This window comes from Grus americana, chromosome 4 (assembly GCF_028858705.1).
Source record: "Grus americana isolate bGruAme1 chromosome 4, bGruAme1.mat, whole genome shotgun sequence".
In the NCBI taxonomy this organism is placed as follows: Eukaryota; Metazoa; Chordata; class Aves; order Gruiformes; family Gruidae; genus Grus; species Grus americana.
In genome coordinates, this window is record NC_072855.1 from 2,674,480 (window position 1) to 2,687,663 (window position 13,184).

Genomic DNA, 13,184 nt, shown 5'->3' on the forward strand with positions numbered 1-13,184 from the left:
TGCGATTCGTGTCTCGTGGTGAGTGTCAAAGCAAAGAATTCCAGTTTAGGGTGAAGAGGGAATGGGGACATCGTTTGCTAATAGCTCTGTGCGTTGGCTGACGGCTGCTGCCCAACCTCCCCGTGGCTCTGGGAGCCGACAGACTCGTGCTCTACCCCTCGTGAGTGGAGAAGGAGAAAAACTACTGTACAGTAAGACTAAGAAATTTCCTTACTTATTTAACAGGAGCACGGACCGAACACCCCTTCTGCGCTGCCTGCTGAGGGCTCTCACCAGGAACCTTTATCTCTGGGGGAACTGGCAGCAGAACTGTTCCTGGAAAGATGGGAGCTGTAAAAAGCTGATTTTCATTCGTGGGATCAAAACATAGAGGTCCAGAGGGGTCACATAGCATGTGGGCCACTGTTTTCCACCTAAAATCTGTTACCAGCCCCTCTGCTTGTGCATCCAGAGCCTTTTGCACAAGAGCATCGGGACTCTCGCATCCCTCCTGTGCTGTCATGAGCCTGCGATGATGGATTTTGCTTCCTGCCCTGGCTGGAGGTGTGGCTGTGATCTGGCACACAGGCATCCTCCTCCTGTCTGTCCTCCCAGCCCAACTTTAACATGTCCACATAATCTTGGCCGGGTTTTGCCGCGAGGTCGGTGCAGGGTGACCTCAATAAGTGCTTTGACGTTACAAATCTCCCCGACATGTTCTGTACTTGTATAGGCAGCCCCAAACCAGAAATAGCTAATAAAGGCTGTATTCTGTGTTTCGGGGGACTTTTAGCTGGTGGACATGCACCTCAGATACGGCTGCATTAGATGGCAGGGAAAAAAAGATTGATAGATTAATTTTGTGTTTTCATTTAAAATATCTGCAGGAATGAGGAAAGATTATAACAGCCGCAGTTGACTCACTGCACTCTCCCATTGAAGGAGGCTCGTAAGATGCTGGGAGGAAAAGCATGTGGTTTTTTTAAAGAGGTTGGTTTTTTTTTTCTCTCCTGGTATTCGGAGGCATGAAGAGCCTTTCCTTAAACGAGAGCTGTGATTTCAGTTTTGCTTGTGTGCCCTGCATCCCTCTACGAGTAGATACTAGAGACCATTTTGTGTATTGTATTTCCAGCCGACAAGCAGAGCTACATAAATAACCCAGCTGCTGCTACCGGGTGTCATGCATGACTTCCAGGAAAGGGCTGACAATGCCCCTTCCCGAAGGAAAGCTGGCAAGTGCGAACCGAAACGGTGGGAAAACCCCTTGGGAAGAGGCTGCCCAGCTGGCTCGGCGCTGCGTTTCTCGGGGAACGGGAAAACCAGCCGCCCATCAAACCGAGTGACCTTAGGTGACAGCGACAAGCGTACGCGCCCCGTGGGATTTAACCGCCCCTCTCGGATCGCATGTGGGTGGTGAGGCAGACTCCGTCTTTGGGGTGAAACACAAAAAGATATGACCGTGTGGTTAAAGAACCGGCGGCACCATTTCCCAGCACGCCCGTTAGCCGTTTGCCAGCTGATTGAACGCTGGGAAGCTTTCTGTGCCAGTGCACCGGGTATTTTAATGTCTCTGCTGCTGTATTGCTATTACTGCTACTAATGATAATCAATAAATTAAGGCCTGTGGGATTCCCCACTGAGACATCGCTCCGTTGCGCCTAGCACTTTACAAACGCCCGCTGGGAAAGCCGTTCCCTCAAATCGCTGTCACGCCAGCTGGGACAGCCCTCGGGGTGGGTAGAAAGTTGTAAATCATGGTCTTGTAGAGGCTGGTGTGGGTTTAGTGCAAGGGATAAAGAGCCCACAAAGGCTTTTGTCCGCTGAGCTGGATTGACACAATTCCTGCCCATGCCCAGGGATGAGAAATCGGGGCTGCCGCCCCTATTGAATTGGGATTTTTTATCTTGTGAAAGACGCGGGTTTGATCTTTGAACTTGGCCCATGGTGCATATGACTACATGGTGAGGTTGGCAAAGGTGAAACCATCTGAAATAATCCTCAGCCCAAGTGCTTCGCGCTTGTCCTGCAGCATCGACCAGCAGTTCTCCCAGCAGTGATTTGGGAAGGAAACCAACGGGCGCTGCTGAACGAGGCTGCGGTGATGCAAGACCTGAAGTTTCTTGAGTCATGTAGAAGTCAGCTCCAGCAAAGCCCAACCCCTCCAACGCTCAGCGTTGAGACCAGCCAAAAATCAGATTTTGGGCCGCTTTTTCCTAAGACACAGGGCCAAAGCACAGCTTACAGGGGGCCTCAGCAGCCGGCTGTGCGTAACGTCAATGCCGTGTCTTCCCCGTAAGCTCTTCACGGCTGGGTCTTACTTCTAGATGCTTTCCCTTCAGTCTCTTAAGACTCTTTAGCTCATGAAACACAATGAAGGTTGCTCGATGGCGTTGGAACAGAGTTTCTCTGAAGCCTGCCTGCCAGCTCTGATTTTCGGTGGAGATTTCCCCAGCTGTTAAGCAACACACTGCAGCATTTCACTTCCCAGCTGTAACTGTCCTAGAGGTAGGGAGAGAAGAGTTTATTAGTAAACCAAGAGTTACGGCTGGTTACGCCTCTGTGCTTTCCCAAGCTGCGTATTTCACAAGAATAATTGGGAACGGGGAAGCTCTCAGCAGCTTTCCTTCCCAAGGCTGGGTTTTAGGCTCTGCTTGTTGTTTCGTAAATGAGTGGGTTTGGTTTTGGTTTTTTTGTTTTTGCTTCCAGATGCAAAAATGCCACATGCCGAAGGGCAGCGAACTGACCGAATACAACAATTTTTCCCTACGTGTGCCCTTCCAAATCTCTGTAATCATGTATTTGATTTGCAAAGGATCCTTTTGCTAGTGGCTTCAAAGCTGACCCGCTTAGAGCAAGCCATAAAACGAACCGTATTCCTCTAATTCGTCTCGGTAACAGAGGTACGCAGCGGCTCGCGAGCCCTGAATGCTGCCACACAGCGATGCTTGCTGAGCGCATCCCAGCCGGCCTACGGTGCGTGCCCAGTAGATCACCAGGATCCGTGCCGAACATCAAATCCATGAATAAACGGCTCAAGGGAGGACAATGCGTTCGTCCCCATCCATCACTGAACAAAACGTGGGAGCTGGGCCCGGAGCGGTGCTTCGGCTGCTGGCATTGTCCCACCCACAGGTCCCCGCCGGTTCCCACGGCTGGTCGGCCAGACAAGCTCAGCCTTCCTCCCTCTGGACCGAGGCAGGATGGAAAAGGAGTGCTGCTGGTTTTAATTATATCACCTTTGTTTTCACAGATGAGCGAAAATGAGTTTAATTTATCACGGAGGGCGAAGGCGATCGCCGTTCGCTGTTTGCTGATCAGACTCTTGGCTTTCCGCTGGGCAAGCCAAATCAGAAAAACATCTCTTCCCAAATGATCTCATTGCTGTTTCCTTCCCCTGGATCCAACAAGCAGAGCGCACGGCAAAGTGGTCAGCAAGGTAACCGCTTCACCGAATTGCTGGGAAGCTCTGCAGGAGGTCCTGGTCAGGAGCTGCATTTTGCCAGAAAAGAGGTTCAAAAGGAGGTGGAAAGGCAGCGGTGACTCTGTGGGATGGAAATTAGTGATGGAGTCTGAGGATGTAAATGTCCTTCTCTGGAGAAGAAGGAGGAAAGGGTTAAGAGGAGTTAGGTCCCCGTTCCCACTGTGCCGTTGGTGGTTCCCTCCTCTCGCAAAGGAGGTGGGCAGCACTGGAGTGAGCGTGGGTGGGTGGGAAGCCACTGAAGACATTGGCATTGGCAGCATGAATATCTCACTTAAATGAAATGTTGGCAAAAGGAGATGAAAAGCTTAGGTGGATTTTCCCTTCCTGACATCCCTGGCCTTGTCAGCTCACAACCTTTCTGAGCCAGAAACCGTTGGAAGTTGGAACCAGGGAGTCCAAGAGAGCAAAACTCCAGATAAACAGAAATTCTGGCAGTTTTCTGGGAAAAGTGGTGGGCGCGAGAGGAAGGACAATGGTCTCAGAGAGAGAAACAGCTTCTGGCAGTCTATTTAGGAGAGGAAAACTGAGAGGAGAGGTACACCAGCACAGCATGGCTCATTCATATCTTCATAGAGCCTCTAAATTTTTCCAGTGTGATGCAAAGGAGGTAAAGTGAATATAAGCATGCTAACAAATTTGCTTTCTTAGTCACCTTCTGTGGGCCCCTTAGTAGGAGCCCAGAGCTCCCAACGACCACCAGCTGAGGAGCAATGCCGAATGTGGAGAGGCTCAGAGATGCTCTTTGACTACACATCGAGCCCTTGAAGACATTGCGTCGCCTGAAGTTGCAGCCTCTCACCAGCTTGATGGTGGAGGCTGACAGGTAGAGACTTGAGAGCGAGCTGGAGAGCTGTAAAATCAGATTCTGTTGGCTTAAATCATGTTTCAAGAAGTGTATCCCCAGGCAGCGTTGAGAGGAGGCTCCTGGAAGGGCGAAGCACAGTGAAGGGAGGGATTTGAGCCCCAGAGGAAGTGGGATGGGAGAGGTGGGAAGCTGTTCCTGGAGATAACGAGATGCAGGGGAGGCCACACAGCAAGCGCTGTAGGTCCTGGCTTCCTCCGTGCATCAGAGGCTGAAATTGCTTTATCAAAGGGAGGGAAAAAGGATGGGTGTAGGGCTGATCGCCTCCAAGAGCTGGTGGCCACCCAACAAGAGGACAGCTGTAGTGCTGAGGGTGGGTAGGTGGTGGCTCTGGGCAAGCACTTGGAGGGGAGCAGGTCCTTGGGAAAGCTTTAGGGTTTGGGGTACAGGGCCCAGGGAGGTTGCACTGTCTCCATCCTTGGAGGACCCTGAGCAACCTGGTCTGACCTCATCGCTGACCCTGCTTTGAGCAGAAGGTTGGAGTAGACACCTCCTGAGGTCCCTTCCAACCTGAATTTCCCTATGATCCTAAAACATATCCAGACTGTTCCCCAAACAGAACAAAGAGACCATCTGCAAACAGAACATCTAATAAACCTCTTCAAGTTCATAGTTACCCTCAGCCTCATCTCTCTCTTACCCAAACTCTTCATTTACAAAGGGCAGTAGCTATAAGAAAAAAAGTCTGGGTAACTTTGGGTCAGCACTGCTATTTTTGCGATACGTTTCTTGTGCTTGCAGGATCTCGGTGTGTCGTGTCTCCATCACCTCCTGCATCTCCACCCCGTGTTTCATGGGTGCACAGTGCCAGATTCACGGTGGTGTAAGCGTGCAGATCTCAGCTTGCTGGAGAACTAACTCGCCTTTTTATTTTCTTTGACTTTGAGGCTGCCTTTTGCCAGGAGAATAAAACAATAATTTATGGGTAGAGGAAATCTTAATATCTCTCCTCCCAAAATAGCACTTGAGAAGAACGAAGATCTTTTAGCCTGAAGAACTCAGATAAATGGAGTAGGAGGGGTTTTATTGCCATCCAGGTTTATTTTTTAATTTTCCCTCCCGAGGTAAAAAGTGGGAAACTTTTGTTAAGGTCTTGTTTTATCCCTGTCTGGTGCTATTCATAAATTTTTCATGAAGAGCTCTGCAGGCAGCAAGTTTGTTCTTGGTATGAACATCCGCTGCTCTCAGGACGCTGCCTGGAGGGTGGACTCTGCTGAAGCATTTATGGAATCCCATAAACACAACAGGATCCCATAAATCTGAGCAGAAGGGAGAAGAAACAATCCTTACGAGAAACAGCAGGTAACTACCTCGTTTGTCTACCGCGCAAGTACGGCAATGCTTTGTTTTTTCTCTCTAAGAGTCTGAATTATTTCCTTGAAAGTGCTGTTGCGGCGGGAAAATGGCTCGTTGTATTCTTGATGCTGCATGGGGATAAGAAAAAAAAGAATTGAAAGCCCCAGAAGATGGATCCTTGGCTCATAGGAAGCTGACAGTGGGATTTGTGTAAGCCATAACGCTTTTCTGTTTGTTTTTATTTGTAGCCGTTGTGCTGTCACTGCTGCCAGTTACCAGCTGCATCTCAGCTGTGCCTGGCACCATCACGAGAACCAGAGCTGGAGCTGTGACCTCTCGTTTCATTTCTGGGGTTGCCTCTGCCCGGTTGACCGTGAGGGATGGAGACAGGTCTTCCTGCTGGTAAACTGGGGTTCCACCATGCTAGAAGGTCCTCTAGGATGGCTCGTGCATGGCTCCTCGGCATACACCAGGTCATCAAAGCCTTCCCGCAGCCGACAAACCCAGCAGCCCATCGCCTTTCGCGAGGAAGGGTCATGCACGTGCCGGTAGCGTGGGACGTATGCATTAATTTTTTAATAAAACACGGCCTCCAGCCTCCCGAGTAGCTGCCAACCCAGAGTGAGAAGTTTAGGTGTCCCACGTGGGAAGGGGAATGGTGGAGCTCTCCAGGTGCACGTCTCGGGGTGAATAACATTTATTTTTGGCTTCTGTGTATCCAACATTGTTTTCTCCATCGGTGCAGCAGGGATTTACTAAAAATAAAAAGGTATTCATGGGAGAGGGTGCGAAGGCAGCTGTCTCCACAGGCAGATGCCAATGTTGAGGTACCCAAGCTGAAAGCACAGCGAGAGAGAGCCCTATCAGGTCAAGCGAACAGAGACTTAACCCAGATTTGATGGTTTACCGTTGGACAAGATCTAGGTCAGGAGGACCCACCAAGAAACATCAGCAGCAGCTTCCCCCCTTTTCCAAAGCACTCTGCTTTCCTTTTCCTTTCTTTGGCAATTGTTATGGATTTTATTCAGCTTTTGCAGCCTTCAAAACGTGGAACAATAGTGGGACAGCGAAGCTCAGGAAGCCGGGGAGCAGGAACAACAGTTGACGTGTCCTTTCCCAGCCATGCTGCCAGACATCCCTTCTCCTTCCCTCCTTCTCCAGGAAGTCTGACCTCTCTGTTGGGTCTTTTCCAGGCTGTTGATCTGCTTTTTCATCGCCCTGCACCCAAGGGAAATGCAAGTCTGCAGGTAACAGCCTGGCGTGGTGCACCAGTGGTGTAAAATGTCTTCCTTGTTGGCTGAAAGAAGCGCCCTGGGAGCAAATTTGCATTAACCTCGGTCCTGAGAAGATCCCTTTCCCCTCTCCTTTCCTCTCTCACCATCGCCTTGCTGTGTTTCTGGGGCTCCGGAGCTCTGCAGGCACATGAACACCCCTGTCATGGTGGATCATGGCCATCAGGGTCTTGGTTCCATGCCAAGGAGAAGATGGAAGGAGCCAACACACCACCCAAATGTTAAGGACGGTGCTTGTTGCAGGGAAAGGACAGCAGGTATGCGCTGTTAGGACACATCCCCTTCCCTACGTGAGCAATGGATGTGGAGGGAGCCTGGGAAAGCCTTTCAGAGGCTGGTGGTCCATGGACTAGGATGGGAACAACCGGCAAGAGCTCTGCAGGAGACTGCTCCTTCCAGCATACAAGAAGAGAGGCAGGAGGGATGCGTTTTAGGGGTTTTCTGGAGGGAAGCCAAGGGTTTTTTTGACAATGCTGACAAACACCAAAGGTGTCTGCTTTTCCTTTCGGTGCTTCACATCCCACCGCTGATGCTGCCTTAGCAAGCTCATTTCAAAGCATATCCAAGGGCTTGAAAAATAGGGAAAGCTCAGGACTGAGTTGGTGCCACCTCCCCGCCAGCACACGGGACGGGGCTGGGTGGTGTGACCCGTGGCTTAGGGACATCTGTACATCGAACCCATCTGAGCCAGCTAAAATGCCTCCCAGTTGCCCCAGGACAGCTGGGTCATGGCCCAGCATATTTATCTTGTCTTCTCTGCTCTGCGGCACTGAGCAAAGTCCAATTTGGTTTTTTGGAAACAAAAAAAACCAAACCACCAAAAGAAATAACACTTTGGAACGTGTTCTCACCTGCACTGAGCTAAGAGCGAGGTGTCCGTGGGGTGCGGAGCCCTCCATCGCTCCCCGCGTGCCCCCCCCGTTTGCACTGGGGTCCATTGCAAAGCAAAGAGGGGTTTGCTCGTAGCAGCCCCCGTCTCCGTCGCACCCAGAGGCTGCAGGTTTAGGGCTCCACGCTGCTCTTGGCAAATACTAGCATAATTAAAGTAGATGCAGATGAGCGGTCTTATCTCTCTCTCCAGGAGGGATGAGGAACCGGGGTGATTAAAGGGGACGGTAACGAGGGCAGAGAGCTCTGCCGTCACAAATTAACGTTGGGCTTTCTGGGGGGGGGGCGGGGGGAAGCACCACATGGAGGGGGATGAGAGCGGCGACAGCAAATTCGGATTTCCTTAATGCTTACTCAACCGCTCGTCATGCCATGGGCAGCTTTCCTTTCACCCGGGGGGTGATGACGAGGCAGGAGGAGGAAGAGGAGGAGGAGGAGGAAGAGGAGGAGGAGGAGGATCCCCCACAGCCAGGGGATGAGTGATTAACGGGTTTCAAGCCATGTGCCCCTGCGTGGATTGCTAAACCCCAGCTCCAGAGCTTTCCTTGCATCCTGTCGACCTCAGTCCTTTAATTTTAGATACTGGGAGGTGTTCGTGCGCGGGACCTAAAATCCCTGCTCTGGCATCGTGGTGCTGGAAGCTGGGTCTGCTGGCTTATTTTTTATTTTTTTATTTTTGCAGTGATGCCCAAGGGGATGGCAGAAAGACGCAGTAACAGTAAAATGGGAAAGACTGGGCGAGTCGGAGGCCAGAGGCTGGCACCCACAAACTGGGCAGGACGGAGGAGGCGAAACTGGGCTCTGTTTGCTGGGGGGGCCGGGGGCTCTGCTCTCCTCGCACCCCGAATTTCTGGTGTAAAGCGAATAAAAGGTGTCCGTGAGGGGGGCTGTGCTGGTACCAGGACACCGGGCAATGCACAGACGGGTGCTGCTTGGAAAGTGGGGGTGGTTTTTTTTTTTTTTGGGGGGGGGGGTGTAAGGAGAGAGGGGCATGGGAGATAGTGGGGGTGCTGGTGCCTCGGCCCAGAGGGGTGCCCGGACGGGGCTGCCCTGGTTTTGGGGCATGGCGGTGTGGGGAATGGTAATTCGGGAGGGGTTTACGTGGGGGGTTCAATGCTGGGGGAGCATGGGGGGGCCGGGGCGTGTTCACGTGCTGCAGGGCGTTTGGGGAGGGGTAATGCTTCGGGGGAGGCCGGGGCACATCGCACCCGTGTCACACCGCCCCGCGGGGTTCAGGGTTCCGTGGGGGCCGTGTCACACCGCCCCGCGGGGTTCAGGGTTCTGGGGGGGCCCGTGTCACACCGGCCCGGGGGGTTCAGGGTTCCGTGGGGCCCGTGTCACACCGGCCCGGGGGGTTCAGGGTTCCGTGGGGCCCGTGTCACACCGCCCCGCGAGGCTCCGGGGGGGATCAGACGAACCCACGCCACGGCGGAGGGGGCTGTGGTGGGGGTTGGACGCGCCCATGAGCGGCGGGGGAGGGGGGAGCGCTGCGCCGGGGGTGTGTGCACGGGGGGCAGGAGTTGGACGAGCCCATGGCTCGCGGAGGGGGGAGATACCCGTATCCCCCTCTGTGTTTGCTCCCAGCTGTTGTCGGCGGTAGAAGCCTTTCCGGCCCCGCTCCGTGTGAGACTCAGAGAAGCTGCAGGCTGAATTCTGCACGGCCGGCAAGGCGGAGAGCGCAGGCAGCAGTGCTGCCGTGCCGCTACCCCCCCCCCTGCGGCGGGGAGCGCGGTGGTACGTGCGGCGCGGCGCGGCGCGGGGCGGGGCGAGGCGGGGCGGGGCGGGGCGCAGCGGCCGCAGTGTTACCGGCTCCCTCCTCCCGTCGCCGCATCGCCGTCGCTATGGCGCTGTGCGGCCGCTCCGCGCTCCTCCTGCCGGCTCCGCGCCCCTCGCCGCGCCGCCCCCGGGCCGCCGAGGCCTTCGTCAGGTAACAGGGGGCGGTGGGGAGCCGCCGGGGAAGGGCGTTGGCGGTGTGAGTTGGGGGTGGGGGGGCGCTGAGGAGCTGACAGGGAAGGGCCGGGCAGGGGTTTGAGCTGCACTGAGGGGGCTCGTGGGGTGGGGCCGGGCTGGGTGTTGAGGGGGTACTGAGGGGCCAGGGGTGTGAAGGAGACTGGGGGCATTGAAGGGGCTGAATCGAGCGGGACTGGGGTATTAAGGGAGCTGGGGGCACCGAGGAAGGTGATGCAGAGGTTTTGGGGGAGCTGATGGGGAGGCGTTGGGGGCGTTAAGGGGTTTGGTGGGGGAGAAGCTGGGGTGTTTAGAGGAGCTGTGGGCACTAATGGTGGTGATTGGGAAGAAAATAGGATGTGGAGGGCGTTGGGTTGGGCTGGTAGGAAGGATGGGGGGCTTAAAGGCTTTGTAGGTGCTGAGGTAGGCTAGGGTAGAGGGGTTGGGGACATTAAGGAGAGGTTTTGTGCTGTGCAGGGAGCATTAAGGAGTTTGGGGGGGATTTGGAGTCATTAAGGAGATTGGGGTGGTTATGGGGGGCTGGAGCATTAGGAGCAGTATTTGAGGGGCTGGGGCTATGGGGAGAAGGGATGGGGCATCATGGGGGGCAGACTAAGTTTGCAGGCGGCTACTGGGAGAGAAGCGTTGATGGCCTTGACAGCATGGCAGGCAGGGGCCTGACTTGATCTTGCGGGTGTAGGGATTGGCGAGTCCCGCTGGAGGAGGGGGTGTGGGAGGCTGCGATGGACTGGGGGCAGGGGGACAGAAAGGGAGGTTTGGGGACCTTGGGGATGGGCTGGTCTGGGGAGAGTGGGCTTGGGGTGGTGCTACTGTGGGGAGCCAAGCCTGGGTCTGGTTTGGGGGGGATGGGTGTGGGGATTTCTTGGAAGTAGGGAAAAGGGCTTGTGAAAGGTAGGAAAAGTGAATTGGGGTAGGGGTAGCAGAGTTTTGGGAGGGGTTGAGGGATTGTGGAGAGGAAGGAGATTGGGTATTTGCGTGGGCACCTGCTGGGTGGCTTGTGGGGAACTTGAGGGTATGAAGGCAGTAACATTCTTTGAGTTTCAGAAATATGGAGGATAGACCTTGACAAGCGATGGGGCGTGGGGACTTGCTAGGTGATAGTGTTGGCTCTACAGAAGCTCGGGTGTCAGCTCAGGTATTGGTAGGTTGCTAGAGCTCTGTTTCCCTTTAAAGACTTAAGGTGCACCCGTGTATATGTGTGTGTATTAGGCTACAGTGCGTTATCTGAAGTGTCTGATTATCACAAAGAACAACTCAGGAACTGAAGTGCTTGATGCATTCAATAGTTATAGCACAATACATGGAAGCATTCACCAGCATGAAGTCAGATAATAGGGTAACTGGGACATTGCACGTAAATTGCAGAATTGCACATAAATCGCAAACAAACAGTTCGCCAAGCTACTTGGGTATTAAAGTGCTTATATGTTTGCTATAGTTTTTACATTTAAAAAAAAGGGATTTGATATTTTGTTCAAGGAGCGAAGAAAAGCATTTTTACTTTTCAGACAATATGCCTGTGAAATGAGAAATTCTGCACTGTGAGAGAGAAATGGAGATCGTTCTGTTTGCTTGAAACACATGAACATGGCTGTTCTGTGCTGGTTATGTTCCCTCTCTGCCTGCGGTTAGAAATTGAATTGGTCATAAGAGGGGAGGAAAAGTGACCTTTTCAAATATTTTTTTTCACTGAATAAATGAATCTTACTTGTTTAGAAAGAGCTTAGTAATTGTTTATAGCTGGAAGGAATCTAAAAATCCATGGTCAGTAACAAAATACCAAGATGGTAAAAAAAAGCTGAAAGAGAAAATGGTTTCCACTCAAGCCCTTCTCTTTATGAGTGATTTTTGTAATCTGAGATCCTGTTTTAGAGTTGTCATGAGAACATCGAGACTCTCTGTGAACATCTGCAAGCTTTTGAGCTCCACTGGGAGATCCAGACAGCATCTGTAATTTGGCGTGTTTGTAGGAGGCATGTCATCCGTTAATTTTTTTCCTCCTCAACATTCGTTCTTGTACATTTTTTTTTTCCAGGCCAGATGGAAGCAGGGAGGCCAGTGTTTGCAATAAATTTCCCAAGCACTCAGCAGATACCAGGCAGTTAATAAAAATAACTTAAAACAAAACAATCCGTTACCCTCCTCCCCCTGCCCCCAAGTCCCAAACAGGAATGGAAAAATTCTTAAGACTATATAAAGAATAGAGAAATGGCCAGAGATAATTCTTGGAGTTCTTCCACATGCTTCGGAGTTTTAGTCTGCTGTATGGTGTGTTGGGAGCTGGTGTTTACCAGAGCAACCCTTGGTGTTGTAACAACAAAAGCAAGTAAAGAATTGTTTTGTAAATAAAAATAAAAAATCCCTTAACTAAGAGATGAGTATTGCCCAAAAAAGGGTATGCCTTTTTTAGAAGGTGATGTCATGCTTCATGTGTCTGTGTTTAGTGGTGAAGAAGTGTTTTCCTTCAGAGTACATGCATTTCTGAACAAAATTTCTTTTAAATGCTTTTGTTAAATATCACCATCTAAAATCAGTGTGAATTTGTTCTATTTGGTAGGGCTCTAGACCCACCAATTTTGCATTACCTTTATGTAAAATAGAGCAGGCAAATCCTTGTTACTAATTATGCATAATTCAGATTAGTTCTTGCTGTGTCTGTGTGGGGAAATGCAAAATGAGTACTTGGGTTCATTTTTACATTGTCTCTGCCTATATGCGTAATATTATCATCCTTTGAACCGTTCTGGTTTTAATCACATAGCGGTTAACTATGTGGCTTTTTTCCTACAGCTTCAGAGGAGCAGCCAGTGGGGTGTTTGGGAGCGTGGTGCTGCAGGGATGCGAGTTGTGGTTTCCCAACCAGTTTTAGCAGGGGACGTATCTGTGTTGAAAGATTAACAGTTTGTATCCATGTGTTCCTTATGTAATTATGCCGAGGTTCAGGATTTTGTAATAGCACTGTTTCACCAAAAATTCTTTAAGGAATGCACTGTATTTTAGCTATGCAGAGAGAGAGCTAATTTAACTTGCTGGAGTAAAAAAAAAAAAAAAAAAAAAGAAAAAAAAGAAAATAGAGAAACAAAGCCTGTTCCTTGAACATGGATTGGTTTCTACCATGTTAGGAAAGTAAGACAGCTTAGGGTCTATTGAGTGCTAGGCTGTGGCCAACAGTAAGAGGGAAGTGGGACTACGTGGTTGATATGAGTAGAAAGGTGGAATAAGTACTTGGGAAGGAAAAGTTGCCAAGGAGAGGAGCAGAGCTGTTGGGTTAACTCAGTGGCCTGTGGAGCTTCAGACGAAGTTACCCCTTTGCGATCGTTCAGCTTGAACTGATGGCAAAAGCATCTGGCTTCGCACAGCCGTCTGGCTGCCGTGGTTGTGGCCCAGTAATGGGCTCTGAAAGTAAATTCAGTCTTAA

General features: G+C 51.5%; 1 protein-coding gene across 1 annotated transcript in view; it reads left to right on the top strand.

The window, feature by feature from the left end:
• Nucleotides 1-9,568: 9,568 nt before the first annotated feature.
• DNAAF9 (dynein axonemal assembly factor 9) overlaps nucleotides 9,569-13,184 on the top strand; it is a 78,865-nt gene continuing 75,249 nt past the window's right edge. Inside the window, exon 1 of the mRNA XM_054823186.1 lies at nucleotides 9,569-9,725. Within this exon, the coding sequence (XP_054679161.1) occupies nucleotides 9,640-9,725 (86 nt within the window). The 5' untranslated portion in view covers nucleotides 9,569-9,639. The remainder of the gene's footprint in view (nucleotides 9,726-13,184) is intronic.